Source organism: Trachinotus anak, unplaced genomic scaffold (genome assembly GCF_046630095.1).
Source record: "Trachinotus anak isolate AG129_WGS33_773 ecotype Australia unplaced genomic scaffold, CSIRO_AGI_Tana_v1 ptg000028l, whole genome shotgun sequence".
NCBI lineage: Eukaryota > Metazoa > Chordata > Actinopteri > Carangiformes > Carangidae > Trachinotus > Trachinotus anak.
In genome coordinates this window covers 6,454,692-6,472,108 of record NW_027273879.1, presented here as the reverse complement: position 1 = coordinate 6,472,108, position 17,417 = coordinate 6,454,692, and the positions used below count along the sequence as shown (strand labels likewise).

At 39.3% G+C, this 17,417-nt stretch overlaps 1 protein-coding gene across 1 annotated transcript in view; it reads left to right on the top strand.

Annotated features, from left to right (window-relative positions):
• csgalnact1a (chondroitin sulfate N-acetylgalactosaminyltransferase 1a) overlaps positions 1 to 16,864 on the top strand; it is a 32,255-nt gene extending 15,391 nt beyond the window's left edge. The window contains exons 3-8 of the mRNA XM_071466946.1: positions 1,060 to 1,276; positions 3,327 to 3,428; positions 11,881 to 12,059; positions 12,149 to 12,243; positions 12,489 to 12,570; positions 14,597 to 16,864. Of these exons, the coding sequence (XP_071323047.1) occupies positions 1,060 to 1,276; positions 3,327 to 3,428; positions 11,881 to 12,059; positions 12,149 to 12,243; positions 12,489 to 12,570; positions 14,597 to 14,892 (971 nt within the window). The 3' untranslated portion in view covers positions 14,893 to 16,864. The remainder of the gene's footprint in view (positions 1 to 1,059; positions 1,277 to 3,326; positions 3,429 to 11,880; positions 12,060 to 12,148; positions 12,244 to 12,488; positions 12,571 to 14,596) is intronic.
• Positions 16,865 to 17,417: the final 553 nt, after the last annotated feature.

The following is a 17,417-nucleotide window of genomic DNA, read 5'->3' as shown; positions in this document are numbered from 1 at the left end:
TTCATTTAAGTACAAACAGAAAACAACAAAACTTAGGGCCCTTTAAGTAAAGATTTCATTAGCTTTACAGTCAGTCACGCAGAACACCACAAATGAGCTGCTTTAAATAGGCCTAGATATTCAATACACAGCAACCATACCTGCACACAAGGAGGAGAATAGACAGGAGAGGGGGGCACGCTCAGACACACCTGCGTCCAATCAACACCTGATGTGACACCCAAAACAGCCACTGGCTGACTGCAAAGTGAATCCCTCCACCCAACACACACACATCCCTCCACCCAACACACACACCACTCCAAATCAGTGCCCATGTATGAGTTTGAGTGTGTGTGAAGGTAGCAATACATCATTCATGCTACTCTCAGGATGATTGGTGAGCTTTCAACTTCTTTTTAAAATGTTGGTTTGTGACCAAATGCGTGCAAAATTAACAACATTTCTATCAGCATCAGCTGTACTTGGAGTTTAGTGCTACTGTAAATGGCAAATGTTAGCATATGACAAAATGAAAGTTCTGGCCCAGTATACACCCCCACTTCCACGGCCATATCTTGCCCATATACTTCCGCATCTGGCTAAATTCTGGCTGTTATCCTCTGGTGTAGGCTGACAGCTGGAAGATTTTCTGTGTGTGTGTGCCAGAATTGGTCCAGATGTGGAAGTAACACCTGACAATCATGCTGTATATGGACCAGAAACGGGGGCGTTAACATGTAAATATTATACTTACCTAGCATAAGAATGCATCTAAGCGCGGCCCCACAGATCCACTAGTGTAACGTCGACATTAGTTACGTTCTATCTGTGGCTCGCTCTTTCCACCTGCTTGCACTCTTTATGCTAAGCTAAAAAAAATATCCTAGCTGTAGCTTCATTTTCAATAGAGAAATATGAGATTGGTATCAATCTTGAACTTGCATATTTCCCAAACTGTTCTTTTAAACAGGTTTATATACTTAATACTGGATTATCTCAAAAACATGCAGGATTTCTGTCACTGTATTTTTAAGTTTGATTGGTCATGAGTTCATGTCTCTGCGTCTCACCCATCAGGTATCACTCGTACCGAGAGGGACAAAGGGACGTTGTATGAGCTGACCTTCAGAGGGGAGTCAGCTAATGAATTCAGACGCCTGGTCCTCTTCCGTCCTTTTGGACCGCTGATGAAGGTGAAAAACGAGAGGGTGGACACAGCCAACGTCCCGATAAACATCATCGTCCCACTGTCCAGGCGCACAGACAAGTTCAAACAATTTATGCAGAACTTCAGGTGAGACTCAGTGGTTGAACCTTTTTCTTGAATTCTTCATTTATTTACTGAGCTGTCTCTGTCACAAACAATGTGACAAAGACATTGAAGCACCACAATAAATTATTCAAGGCGGTTCTCTGTATAACACATAACTAATGCAGGAAAATGTGATACTCTGTTATTCAAACCCAGTTTTGATTCCGCTCTTACATTTTAATTGGGGATCAGGCAGACAGGGACAAGAAGTGGGGAGATTAGAGGCAAGAAAATTAACATGAGAGAGATTTTTCTTTTCTGAAGGTACATTAACATTTTTAAATTATCAGTTAATTTATTTTGGTGCTGGTGGGCATAATATGAATGTAAATAATCTGAAAGAGATTTGAATGATTCAAACAAGACTATGAATAAAGATAGCCTTACAGGTTGTTGCTCAGTTTTTATCAGTCACTACATAAGCCCAGGAAATGTAATTTCATACACATTTTTGATGCATCTCAAACAGATCCAGGCTACCACGTGTATGTGATGAAACAAAGAAGAATTTTTGATAAAGGAAAAGTATGAGGGGTTGATTTTATGTTAAATGATCCCTGCAAGGTCAAATTAAAAAGAATAACAGCTGTCATTTAAAAAAACACTCACATTCATATTTTGACAAGAAGTCAAAACTCATCAGCTAATAGCAAAATGTGCTTGTTTCAGCTCCACACTCTGACACCATCAGCTGAGGAAACGTCCTTAATGTCTGTAATTTATTGTGCTGCCGCTGCTGCTTATCACAGCTCTTTTTACATGGTAAATCCTGCTTAGTAGCAGTGTTGAAGCCCATTAAAATGGTCCCCTGGGCAGACCAGCAGAAGTTGATATAAAGCATAGCAAGAAGTGTACTTACTTGAAAGAGTCAGCGAGTCGCTGAGCAAACACTTTGCCCTCATCCATATTAAAGGTGTATGTACTAGAAGAAATTGTCTGTGTGGTATGTGTGTGTGCGTGTTTGTGTGCGCGTGGGCTTGTTTTATTACATTCATGGAGTCTGACAACTGGGAGTCCACTGTACTTGTGGGGTCTGAGAGCTTTGTGAGGACCAAACTGCTGAAAATGCTGGACCCCACAAGTTTAAGGGGTTTGAGGAGTAAGACTTGGTTTAGAGGTTAGAGTTAGCTTTGGGCTAGGCATTCAGCTGTGATAGTTAAGGTTAGGGTAAGGGGCTAAGAAATGCATTATGTCGATGATGGGTCCCCACAAATGTAGTGAAACAAGGATTTGTGTGTGTGTCTGTGTGTTTAGTTGGTGATAACAGTGAGTAATTGCGTATTTATCAAATGTTCTTTATTCACATTCAGACCCCGAAATAACAGCATTTCTTATTCACTGTGGTATGTTTCCACAGCACAGCATACAGAGATAATATGTGAATTGTGAACACAAACAAATTGCAAACATTTGCAGACAGGCTCTCTAGATAAAACCTCATTTTTAATACATGATGAAATCATTTTTACATGTTTCTTTTTCTATTCTTTGGTCCCAGTGATAAAATAAAAAATGACTCATCAGATTGCAGCAAAAAATCTATTTACTTCTAATAAAATACACAACAGCATCTGTAATGACAGTAAAAATTGTATTATTCATGACTTCTCAGTACCTTCTGCATGTATTGAGTCATTTTAAGCATCTTGTGTTCATCTAGTTAAGTTTTATGAGACATTTTTCTCCCATGTGCTTCGGTGGAAAATTCAGACAAATGTTTGTACGTCTTGTGGGAGAGGAGGGTGAATTATCTTCAGCATGTGTGTGATATATTTGACATGTTTCCATCAAAGTGCTTGCAGGCATCTCCCACCTGGTCTCTCTTTTACTCACACACAGTCTTTCCCACTGTGTGCTTTAACATAGTGTTAGACTGAGGAGAGTCGGGATTGCATGTTTTTTTGGGTTTGTTTTTTTTTTGATTAATTAATTAATTTTTCAGTCTATAAATGTCAGGAAAAAGCAAAAAATAGCACATCACACGCTTTCATTCTTAATATTCCTTCCTCTATGTGTTTGTGTATATATACAGGGAAGTGTGCGTGCATCAGGACGGCCGGGTCCATCTGACAGTGGTGTATTTTGGGAAAGAGCAGATGAATGAAGTCCGCAGCACCCTGGAGAACACATCCAGGTGGGTTGGAGCCGCAGCCAAGATCAGGTCTTTGAATTAGAGGCCAAATGTAGAATATGTAATGCAATTTATGTATGTGAAATGAACACTGACGCAGTCACACGCTTGCTGTTACCATGCTGTAAAAATATTTTTTCTATTTCCACACTTGCACCAGAAACCCCCTCTCTTCTTCATGCTTTTCAATCTGTTCCTCTCTCTCACGACACACACAAAACACACACACCTCCTAGATCGGCGTCCTGCCATAGCCAGTCATCTGCCCGATGAATAATGGAGCAGTGTGCCACCCATGCTGAGGAGTTTAGAGCCATACCAGCCAACACAGATAAATTACAACAGGCCTGTGATAGTCCCTGTTTCACGCTGCCCACTAACAGGGAGCTCGACACCCACACCTCTGGAGACGATCGCTGTGTGTGGCTGATCAGGAGTCAGATCCACTGTGGATTGAGCCACAGATTCCCTGAGGGGGTTGCTATGGTGATGGTTGTCGATTTCCCAGCCCCGAAGGTTTTTGTGTGGCCTTGAATCAGTCGGACTATCTCCAGTATCACACAGCGTCTCTTTGTCTCTCTGTGTCTCCTCCTGTTGGGGAAACTGTGGAGATAAAAAAAAAAAAGGCAGCGTTAAATACTCTTGAAGTGAAGCTCACATGAAGCATAAATAAGGTAAAATTACAACCTAACCTGTGAATACAGAAAGAAGAACACAAACATCCAACAAACCTGCAATCTTCCTGCAATATTATTGATTTTCCTGTGGGAGAATTCTTAAAGGAGTGAGGTGGTTTTAAGGGTTGTAAGAGAAACACACTGAATGGAAAACACTTGGAGCAAAAGTAAGTGAAGGTATAGTCAGGGAAAGAAGGGTGTTGAATAAAGCACATTGACTATAATTTCTCTCCCTGAGCTGCAGCTCAGCCTTGAACTCTTTTCGTATTACTCTCTCGGTCTAACTATGCATTCATCAGTTATCTAGCAGCTTATCTGAGTCTGAATCACTTCCTGTAATCAGCTCTGTGCTCCGATTTTCTTTTATCTGGCTTTCAGACTGTGGTTGAAATGAATGGGAGTCATTATTGGACGATCTACCTGCAGTTCCATTATCTAGGAACCCAGGCAGACATACACATACAATACACATAACAGTATACACAGATGCAATCACAAACTTGCATACAGTATACGCTAACAATGGAAGGTGCGTGCCATGTGTGCATGTGCAGTTGGGCTGAAAGTGAAAGGATGATTATCTGAATTGCTTAAACAATACGTTGCCAAGAATAATGACAGTAGTTTAGTTAGTTTAGACAGTTAGTTTAGTGTGTTAGCATGCTAATATTAGCTAATTGGCAGTAAACACAGAGTACAGCTAATGGTTGATGAACAAATTAAGATTTTTACCAGATGATAGCGCTAAAGGAAAGTTAAGGCTATCAACAAGTTATTACAGTTGATCCTTATGGGAACATTGTTTGTTTCATGGTAATCATTCTGGTAGTTCTCAAGACATCTCATTTAAGACCACAAATGTGAACCTCATAGTGGCAATAGAGGAGTCATTAAAATCATCTTGTGGGGAACATGGATAACTGTACCACATTTCATAGCACCATCTAATTATTGTTGAGACATGTCAAAATAAAACAAAAATGCCAACCTCATGGTGGTGTTAAAGGAGAGAATTCAGCAGGATTCATCCTTGAATGTCCATACAAAATTTCATGGAAATCAGTCTATTGGTTTTTTGACATATTTCAGTCTGGACCATAGTGCTGGACTGACCAACCAACACTGCCATCCCTTGAGACACATGGCTAACATGGCTAAAAAATCAAGCACAAGCCAATGTTCACATTTTATAAGTTGTATTGAACCAATTTTAGGTAATTATCCTTGATGAATAATTAATAAATTATTTCTTATCGACTAATCTATTCAACTAATTGACTGAAAATGTTTATTTTATTCAGTTCTTAACCCATAATAATCATGATTTCATTGTTGCAGTGACACGGGGATCCAAAAATGCTTTGAACAGAAAGATTCATGAAACAGTTTGATTCGTCAAGGTTATGTTAGGATTGAGTCCAGTACAGACCAAAACACAGCTGCTGTAGCATTACCAAGGCTAAAGTGCTCCATGGGTGGAACAGTGTGGTTCAGAAGGTTAACCCTAAAAGCCAGCTCCAAACCCTGAAAGAAGAGTAGTGGGTTGACCATAATTTCCTCACTCTGAGACTCTGACTGGTTCACACAAAGACACACACACAGACATTTTGACTCACAAACAAGTCAATATCTGTTCCCAACAGTGATGGCATTATTAGCGGCTGATCTGATTCTTCTGCCCTTCCTACAAATTAGATTCACCTCCAGAAACTGGTTTCGTTTGAATCTGCTCCCAAATCACCTCCAGCTATTTGTCCTCTTTTTTCTGTGAAATCACATGCAGTCACACTCCAGGCATTTTAGTGGCACAGTGTCCCTGCTCAAATTCTTCCAAAAAAGCATTTGCATGACTATCAACAGCCAATATAAACTACTTGAGGCAAATTTCCCATGAGTCTAACAAGATCTAAATTGTCTTGGATCTACACCAGGTTTTCTAACCCCTATGAACCTATTCTGGGTTTAAAATGGTTAAAAGATGGTAGTTTTTTAATTGCATTTTGCTGTATCAACACCTACATCAGTTCTACAGTAACAAAAGCCAAAACAAGTAGAATATAGAAAAGTAGAACGCATCCAGCTCCAGCAAATCAGAGCCTCAGCGTTCAAGCAGTCTGGCAGACACCAGGGATATCGTTTAAAATAGATAGGATCAGCTGCCAAACTTTCAAGTATATCGCTTACACATCCGTACTTCAAAGCCTGAACTCAGGCTCAAACCATTGGGGGGCATGTATGTTTCTGAGGCTTACATATTCAAGAATAGATTCCCAATAAAAATTCCCAACTATGCGAGAAAAAGCAAAGGAGATACAGATAGAAAAAAAAGAGGGAGAGGGAATTTGTGTGTAAAGCAGGAGGAAGAATGAGTGATCTGTTTTAAAGCGATAACCCATTGATAGGTATGAATAATTACTGTGCTTCAGAAGCAGAGGAGAGACGATGGCTGTGGGGGAAAACTGTGAGAAAGGAAGTTGGAGGAGACGTATAAAGATAAGATTGGACAGCAAACCAAAGGTGGAAAGATAGACAGGATTTCTGAGGATGGAAGAAGAGCATCAGCGAGCATCTCAAAGGAAACTGGACGAGCAGATGAAAGGGAAGGACAACAAATTTGGACAGACAAAGAAACGGAAAATGAGATCACTCTTGTCTCGCCTTCGACTGCAACCTTTCTCTCATCTTCCTCTTGTACCAACTTACAACAGCCTCTCCAACAAGCCTTTGATGCTGTTGTGGCATTTCATTCAGTTCACAGATGGGTCGACAACTCTCTGAAGAACCTCTGACAGCTCAGAGGAAGAGAGAGGATAATGTTCAGCAGAAGGTGATGGAGAGAAGATTATGAGTAGATGAAACGCTAAAGAAATCAGAGACAAGATAGAGATAGCTAAAGCTGCCGAAATATCAAAGATCAAAGAGATCATGTGTCTTTACAGATCGCCAATACGGACCCATTCTGCAAATTACTCAATGATAGCTCGTGTAGCTGTTTTGCCTGAGGGCTCAGCCTCAGAGTGATAACAAGTCTGTATTTTTATAGCTTCCCCTGACCTCTCCATTACATGCACAGACTGCTGACTCTCCAGCTCACTGTAAAGGAGAAGTTTTTTTTTTTCTTCTTCTGCACAATAGCCCAGAGAGGATACACCGGTCTCCCTGTTCTGTAAACAGCAGGAAGGTGACAGTGAGAAAATGACTTGTTTAATATTGCAAGCATAGAAAATAAAAAAAACTATAGGTAGAAGAAAGCTACTGACCGACATTGCTACATCAGAGAACATGGAGAGAATGATGAGGAGTGTTTATTCTGAAATGTATTTATGAGGCAACGAGACTGCAAGCAGTTCTATCAGGATGCAATTAGGCACAGCAGTGCTTTGAGCTAACATCAGCATTAAGCATGCTAATAATGATAACGCTGATACAGTTGGTAATGTTGACTATGTTCACAGTTTTAGTTAAGTGTGTTAGCATGCTATCATTTGCTAATTAGCTAATGGGAAACTCATTCATTTTTCAAATGTTGAGTCATAATCCCAAATATTAGACAAAGAGCAGAAGTCACGGGATCACCACTTTCATTAGGTTTCATCCTCTGGGGAAGAAGAATACCAGAATTTTGTGCCAATCCATTTAGTAGATGTTGAGATATTTCACTGAATAATGAAAACACCAACCTGCTGGGAGCAGTAGAGTAAAAGTCAGAGGATCATTTATGTCATTAGGATTTATCCTCTGAAGAACATCTAATAGTTATTGAGATATTTGAGTCTGGACCAAAGTGGTGAACAGACTGACTTTGCTGCCCATAGAGCAGTGCCACTAGCATGGCTGAAAAGCAAGCACGCTTCTCTGGTATCTTTAATTTGCTTGAGACTGAAAAGAAGCCTGGTTTTGGCCGCATATAGGGGCTTACAGTCGAGACTTTTCACATTCAGTAAGCACCGTGTCTGCAGTCAGGCCTCTAGCTATAACCACACACAAGCAAATACATAAAATGGTTATACAGAGGCACAGATTCACAGAGAAAGAAAAAGAAAATCTGGTCTCCCCTCCCTGTCCTGAGCAGAACTAACAGGATCATGCCTGCTGCTGAGACACAACACGACAGCTCTTTATGGGCTTCTCACTCTGACACAATTTCAATAATTTAGCTGCTACTAGATACCAGCCATCACGCCTACAGTAAACAAATTGACTATTTTAGGCCATAATAAGAGTGCTGATGCCTGTGGGAAATATGGAGGAAAAAGAGGAGGATATAAAAACTAATATCACAGTATTTAAGTGGACTTCATCACTTGGCACACAATAGTAGTGCCTGTCTGTCTGTGAGGATTATTTGAATAGTTAATAACCTCAGGCCAACACACACAAACCCTGCTCTTACCAGGATGAACAATATAACAACTTTGGCTCTCTTGAAACAGAGATAATTACATTTTAACCTAAATAATATTGGTAATCACAAAGTAAACGATTAATGAATTATTTATAACTACATGGACATGTACTGCATTTAAAATGTAATACGCACAATTGAATTAGTAAATGTTCCAGGGGATAAAATGTACATGCATGCTTTGGATTACTTATGTTAGTATAATTGAACTATGAATATGCATGATTTTATGTTGAAATAGAGGTCTGTATAATAAGAGGTCTGTACACACCTTAATATGAAGCTGCAGCTAACAGCTGGTTAGCTTAGCTTACCATGAAGACAGGAAGCAGAGCGAAACAGCTAGCCTCACTCTGTTGAAAGCTAATTTGCTTACCAGCACATCTACAGTTCACCAGTTAACTAATATTATATCATATTATCGTTTATTTCTGTAATCCAGCACAGAACCCCTCATAACACCACTTAAATAGTTTCTACATCGCCTTTTTTTGAGGGGCTAAACAAACGAGATATCACGTGATAATCAGTGAGCTTTAGAGATGCTGGAAGGCAGATTTTTACCCATGCTAGCGGTGTTCATTTAATTCTTACAATTACTAAAACACAAGAATGACTTCAGGTGCTGATAGATGTTTTACCTCTGGAAAGAACCAGGCTAGTTGTTTACTACTGTTTCCAGTGGGAACAGGGATAAACAGCTGGCCTGCACAAAGACTCAACTAAGCTAAGCTAATTAGCTGCTGTCTGTTGCTTCATATTAAGTGTAACGACAGAAGAGTGGTATCAGTCTTCTCATTTAACATCTAACCGACAGAAGGCAAATGATCATATGCTTAAACAGATCATCATAAAATCTGAATTTTATCAGTATAATGCAAGAAATGAGCAAAATAGTTGCTTCTTCAGTCACAGACAGAAAATTTAGAGTTTTGGCTTCATCTCTGACAAATGAGCCTCTTGCCCCATTTAAGTGGAGACTGAATCAACATGTGCATGTAGCTGGTGTTGTGTTAACGTTGTTTGAGACAATCAGAGCTATTATGCTCTGTCTCTGCCATCTGTGGACAGTTTAGTGCCAGTGGGTGGGTCCACCTCTCCTGGGACTCTGTGTAGATTGGGAAACAGATCGAGTCTGTTTGGATTCACAAACTGTAGACAGAATAGTCAGAAGACTGGACTCTGTCTGCTGACATTTCGACTGCATATAAACGCCTACAGACAGGTGTATGAGGACATCTTGATACTTAGCTCATTGCTGAAAATGTAAACAAATTATTTGAAGTTGTCAGACGTTTTTGGGATGTGATGACATTGCTTTTAGTGGCCATCTGTAGGTTAATCACACAGACAAATAAGGTGCTAATAAGTGGCGTCATGTTCCTGTTTCTGTTGTTAGGGCCACTCAGATTGAAAAGGTTTTATTACATCTTATTTATGGGAGGGGCTGAAAGGACGGCAGCGAGACAAAGGCTTTTTGCACACACATACACATGAATAAATCTGCTGATACACAGACACAAACACACAGCAGTGTGATGGAAATGTGGGGAGCATGATTCAAGCTGCCTCAGGCAAAAACAAACTGACCATGTTTCCTCTGGTCATCCTGGTTTCCTCTAACAAAGCTGTGTATGTCTGCTTCTGTCTACTTGCTCCCTCTGTCTACTGTTTCCCATGTGTTATGTCGCCCAGTATCACATGAATGAAGGAGGAGGTTTGATCCTGTTTGTTCTGCCTCGCATTCAGACATGTGAACCAGTTTTTCCTCAGTATCCTCTATCTGAAGTTGTGTGTGTGTGTGTGTGTGCGTATGTGTCTGTGTATGTGCCTGCATGAATAAAAGGATTAGTCACTAACAGTGTGAATTGTTATGGTTCTGGAAAAAGCCACAGCTGTGCACATCTGGATCCAGCTGTTTTTTTTTGTTTTTTTTTACTCTGACCACATCCTTGAAAAACTTCAGGCCACTGATGGAGGAAGCTTTGTTATTCCATGCAATTAATTTTCAGTTGCAGTTGAAGCTTGTCCATATCATGACCAGGATCAGAGGGAGGACTGCATGAACTCATGAACATGTCGGGGGAGTGAAATGAAGTCAGAGTTTACGTTTGTGCTGATGTGAACTTTTGGGAGAGGATTTGTGAGGTCGTTATGTTTTAATCTTTGGGTGGAAAATACTAAGGGCAGAAAAAGCGGAAAACAGAGGATTACCAGGGGCAAATTAACCCACTACAGAAGCCCAGGGCAAAATTGTACGATTGGGCCCTATTGACCTTCAGTTTCTTCACTCTGCTGCATTTACATAACCATTGGGCACAGTGCACATGGCAGCTTCATTATGTTTTTGCCTAGAGTCATAGAAACCAACCAGCACAAACTACCCGACCCCATGTTTGGCGTGCTGTATTAGTTTGTGGTAATTTAATGAAGTTCACATTTATTTAGGAATAACATTCATCATGTCAGCACAGAATTAAATGAAGTAATGAAAGTATTTAAGATGGATTTTGCCACCGGTTTCCTCCACAAAACAAGGTCAACACACAAGTCTTTTGATCAAGTGAAAATGCAAGAGCTAGCTTAAGGCCCTCATTGTTTCAGTTAGCAGTACATTGTACTTTAACAGTGCATATTCCCAAACAAATTAAGTGACAAATTAAAATAATTACCACAGACCTTGGAGCACTTACCCACTTTTCTTGGTTGTTAATCCCGGCTCCATACTGATATAGCAAAATCATGATGACTGTTTGGCTGCAGAGCAAAGGTCCAGAATGGACTTTGAGACCCTTTTGCACATGTGAATCGATCACTACAATATCTTATTCTCTGCAATACATACATGGACAACATTAGACTAGCACATTAACAGGCAATAGCAGACAATCGTGGTCATGCATGTTAGTGGAATGTGAGGCTAGAGGGAGGAGTTTAGAGTCCTGATAGCTAAAGGGAAAAACCTGTTTGTGAAACGACAGTGACCTGTAATGCATCCATGGGGGAAGGAGCTGGATGAGGTGGTGAGCAGGATGAGGGAGGCTGAAGATGATCTTTGCTTTGCAGTTCTGTGAGTGAGGAAGTAGTCATTGCTGAGCTTTTGCACTGGTGTGTTCAGTGTTAGTTTGCACCTCAGGTTATTGCTAATGTGTGTTCTAAGGAATTTGAAATTAGAATCTCAGTTTCTGAAGCAGTTCAACCAACGCGTCAATCTATCGCTGTCTTGGTATGATGGTTTGTTGCCAAAGCATGTCGGAAAAGCAAGTTTATTTCAGTCAAAAACGTCAAATTTTTGCTACAAGAAAAATGACTTTGGCTTCTCCATCTAACCTCTCTCTCCCTCTCTCTGTCTCTCTGTCTGTGTATCTTGCAGGGAAGTTAATTTTAAGAACTACACTCTGCTGCAGCTGGATGAGGAGTTTTCTCGGGGCCGAGGTCTGGACATCGGGGCCCGAGCCTGGAAAGGGGGCAACGTACTGCTTTTCTTCTGCGATGTGGACATCTACTTCAATGCTGACTTCCTCAACAGCTGCCGACTCAACACACAGCCTGGTGAGACATACACACCTGCACACAGACACACTCCACAGAAATCGTATCATATCTTAGTCGTCTGACGGCACTGTCTCTCTACGTCTCAGGTAAAAAGGTTTTCTACCCGGTGTTATTCAGCCAGTACAACCCCAGTCTGATCTATGGAAGCCCTGAACATATCCCACCTGTGGAGCAACAGCTGGTAACACACACCAGTCAAATCTATCTTCTACCTTTCCATTTTTTGAACACTCTGCAAGCCACTTATTGAAAATATCATACTCAGGGTGATGCTATGTAGCTGGGAGGCTGGGAAATAGTTCCCCTCTCCAGCTGCTAGGTGTACAAATCCAAAGAAGGATTCCTGTTGAAGTACCTCCCATGTGTACTGAGCTGAAATATTTCTTTTCACAAACAGTCTAAGAGCTACACTTCTTTCCCCCGTAGGTGATCAAGAAAGACACAGGATTCTGGAGGGATTTCGGTTTCGGCATGACCTGCCAATACAGGTCCGACTTTATTAACATAGGTAAATATTAGACAACAATTTAGACCACAACACACACTGCAGTCACATCCATCGCAACATCTTAGCAATGCAGGAATTTATAAACAGTTGCTCCTGGGGGTTGATTATCTATGCAGAGGCGTTGCATAACGCAGAGTAGAAATGAGCCTCCTGGATGGCTACAAAAATATGCATTTCCATGTTAATGGTGCCATAGCTTAATGGATATGAAAACATGATCAGAACACAAATGGTTCAATATTACATTACGTTTCTTAGCTTGGATGGGATTCTATTATATTACTCCACATGAAACTGCTCTGAGGAGCAGTAGCAGCATATATTAGCATATCTCATAGCCCCATGTCCTCTCCATCTGTATATTAGGTGAGGAATATTGGCTCTCAAGGCAGATTTACATCAATTTAGTTTCCCTCCTAAGTGAAATCAATTACAGGCTTCAGTGAAATACAAAGTGTTTTATTGTTTTGGACCCTAACAAACACACACAGGCATGCAAATGAACTCACTTAACTGTGCCAAAGGTGTAACAAAAGAAGGCCAGAATCTGTTTTAAAGGGATGGTTTGATAATTTGGGAAAATACACCTATTCACTTTCCAGCTCAGAGTATGACCATATGATACATGTCACTTTCATTTGGTAAGTAGAAACATAAAATTGCTGTAGTCATTTTTTTCTATGGACCCAAGAAAGTAGTTGTTGTGTTGGTAACATCTAATAGAGAATCTAAATGAGCAAACCAATAAATAAATAATTGATTCCACTCTCATGCCTGTCCAGTAGATATGCAGCCACAGCCACCAGTGGGATAGCTTATCTTAGCTTATTATAAAGACTGGAAACAGGGGGAAACAGCTAGCTTAGCTCTGACCAAAGTTAACGAAATCAGTCTACCGGAACCGCTTAAGTGTATGTCGAGATTGTCCTCTCAAGAAAAACAACAGCATCAGTCATTTCAGCAAATGTGACGAGTTTACAATGAAGTGATAAAGCCTGAAGAGAAAGCCTTTTAGCTCACCAGTCATGGTTATTATTCTAACCATGATGACGACAGACCCCTAACCTTAATCAAGTAGCAACAGTAACCCAAACTGTGACCTTTACCTAACCCTTACCAAGTTGTTTTTGTGCCTTGACCTAACCAAACCTTGACCCCGTTAGCATCACATGAGAAAACACTTATATGTATCATTCTAGGGGGAATAGAAATTGGAAAATTAATTTGTTGTGTGTGTTAAATCCAAAAATGAGAAGTTGTGGTTTTATTGGAGGTTATGACTGTTTTTTGGCCCAGTGCAGTGTCAGCTTCCTCTAAAACGACAATTTCTTCTGGATTTTTTTACATATTACTTTATACAATGCTGTTTCCTCCTTTTTCCAGTCCTTATGTTAAACTAAACTAACTAGCTCTAACCATACAGACACCAGAGTGGTATCCACAAGACAGAAAATGACCATGTTTTGCATAATGTCAAACTATTCCTTTAAAAGCAAAATTTAGTTGTGCAGTTTTATGCTCAACAGAAATTACAGTGGAATACATTATTCAGGCCATGAGTACACACAAAGAAATGAACAATTCCTCTTTTGGGTTCAAAGTCCCACTTCTGCTCCATTTAGGCCCTGAAAAAGGCGACAAAAGGAAAGAGAGAGAATATTCCAAATAAAAATGCAGCGTGAGCTAAAGCAGACGTGAGTGGTTTAGATGTGTAAAGATGCAGATTTAAACAAGCCTGATCAAGATATGTTCTGCTGCACACGCCATCAGTCCAGAATTTCCTCACTGCCCCCTCATGAGACAACAAACCAGGCAGTGTGGAGAGAAAACTGATTATGATCACATACTGAGCACTCTAATCAGGATTCATAATCAGCACTCCTTCAAGAGGCAGTGAACACAGCGCTGAAAACAAACATTGCCTGGAAGTGTATGCATATTAAGAGGTTTGAAGTCTCCACTTTACATAACTGCGTGTTTAATGATGATATAATAAAAGGATTTACATGATATTCTGTTCTCTTAGGCGGTTTTGACATTGACATCAAAGGCTGGGGTGGTGAAGATGTCCACCTCTACAGAAAGTACCTTCATAGTAACCTCCTAGTGGTGCGAGCGCCGACACGAGGCTTGTTCCACCTGTGGCATGAGAAGCACTGCGCTGATGAGCTCCCCCCGGATCAGTACCGCATGTGCATGCAGTCCAAGGCCATGAACGAGGCCTCGCACGGCCAGCTGGGGATGCTGTTTTTCCGGCATGAAATCGAGGCTCACCTCCGCAAACAGAAGCAACAGCAAAATCCAAATCCCAAGAAGACATGAAGGCTGACGGTTGAATTATAATCACTCGCAATGACTGCAATCAGTTAAAATTGAGAAGAAGAGATTAATTCAACTGACCTGGACTACATTAGAATTTAAAGGAACAGTTGAAGATTTTGGAAAATACCCTTTCTTGTCAAGAGTTAGATGAGACAGTAGATACCACTCTCATCTCCGTACGCAAAATATGGAGCTAGAGCCAGCAGGTGATTGACGTAGCTTAGCATTAAGACTGGAAACAGGGAAAAACAGCTACTCTGGCCCTGTCCAAAGTCACTAATTAATAAGTTATGTGATGTGGTTTTACAGTGATTGGTGACTGGTAGAGATGAAACTAATTTAACTATTTAATGAAAGGCTGAAATTAATGTTCTCTTCAGAATAAACCATTTTATAACTGTATAATATGCATTGTATGAAAAAATCTAAATCTGTTAAGTGACTAGTAATTGAGTTAATAGTATATAAAGTGTAATGAAATGGAAATACTTAAGTAAAGTACAAGTGCTTTAAATTTGTATTTAAGTACAATACTTGAGTAAATGTCCTTACATTAGTTACATTACCCCAGTGCCAGTCTTCAAACTAAGCTAAGCTAACCAGCTGCTGGCTTCATATTTTGCTTGAGATGAGAGAGGTATCAATCTTCTCACATAACTCTCAGAGAGAATGTATAAGCATATTCCCAGAAATGTCAATCTATTCCCTTAATGAAAAATGTGAAGAATTTTTAATCAAATTTACAAGGATTCAGAACACGTTGTTGCTCTGATGTAGCTGTGGAAAGGACAACATAAAGTTACAGCTAAATAAAACAGACTGAACTGCTCGAGGCATTTATCTAAACAACTGCAGTGGACTTTTAATTGGTCTGATACAGCCATCTGTAATTCAGTGTCCATTTGTGTATCCCTCTGTAACTGCAGCAAGGTCGTTAAGAAAGAAAGCATAAGGCCTATAGGTGTACCATGTGCCTTGTGTGGATAAAACCTGATCACTGTCTCTTGTAAATCTAACCAACCTACAGGTTTTTAATATGTAGGGAAACAGAGCCACCTAGTGGACTGAAAGTTATACATGTTGGTGAATAAACAATGAAGGACTTTTTGAAAGCCAGTAATGGCCTTGTAAAACATTTTATAAATTATAATTTAGTAATCGTATTTTTTTTTTATTTATGTTTGATATTATTTTGTAAATGCCACCATTTAAGTTTTATGTTTTATTTTTCTCTCATTTCAAATGCAGTATTTTGTGTGGGGGCCATTTACATCTTTATTGAAGTGAGAGTTAGTGTTGAGTTAAAGAAAAAAAATGCCATAAATTTCATTATCTCTGTGTTTTTCAGTAAAATGACTCTTTTACCAAAAGCCTTCTTAGTTTAGGACGTATGTATGTATGTACACAATATAACTACACATAAGAATATTTTTTTAAATGTTTACTTCAAAAGATAAAATATAATGTAGAAACTTTGTGTTTTTTGTCACATAACTAATATGTGGACACATAAGGATATAAATTATTGACAATGACGATGACTTAACAAGTCAGAATAAAATTTTTTATCTTCATATTTTTTTTCTGTCAATAAAGTAAAGTCCAGAGTGCAATAATGATGAGAAAATGTGACATTACATGCATTACTGTAGTCACAGAGACTGAAGAGAACCTGATGTCGGTTTAGAGATATAAAACCATCTCTATCAACTGCCTTGATGGTTACTTTATATTTGTTTCAATATAGTCACTTGTAATTTTTTCTTCAGCACTTCTTCAATCCTTAGAGGAAATCAAACAGTCTGTATTTTTGGTGGTTGACCAAAGATGTGAAAATAGGCACTTTCTGAATCATGTTTTTGTTTTATTCATTGAAATATTCCTTGTAATAATACATCAACTTTCATTATGTTTCAAGTTATCTTTTCACTTCATTGTAAGTTAGTTGAATAAAACATATTTGTACATTGTATATATTTTATTACAATGCGTTTTCTCATGTCATTACTGTAATTATCAAGTCTTATCTTGATAATGACCATAAGGTGAATATTAGTGATTAGTGATTAGAGAAAATTACATTTATTACCTTTATTATTGCACATTTAATGATACATAAATATAATTTAGTTATGTTTTATCCATTTACCTTGTGCTCAGGAACACGGTGAGTAACAAAGTAGCCAAAGTATTCAATATCAAACAAATAACTAAAACATGAAATAAACAACAATGAATACAGACAGAATATGTAATGTAACCGTGAAATTATAAAATAATCCAAAAAGATTTAAGGCATTTTAACCTGGTTCTTGATCAGACTCTCAAAGGAAACAATAGAAACACATAAAACACTGACAATCAGAGGATGCTTTTGTGTCTTCTCTCATGTTAAACCGCAGTAGTGCTCTCAATCACTCAGTAGACATTGCGTTTACTCCTTCTGCCTCACTGAAAAAAATCCAGAATCTATAAATATCCAAATATTTTTGTTTCAAGTTTAACCGCCAGTAGCAAGATGTCTC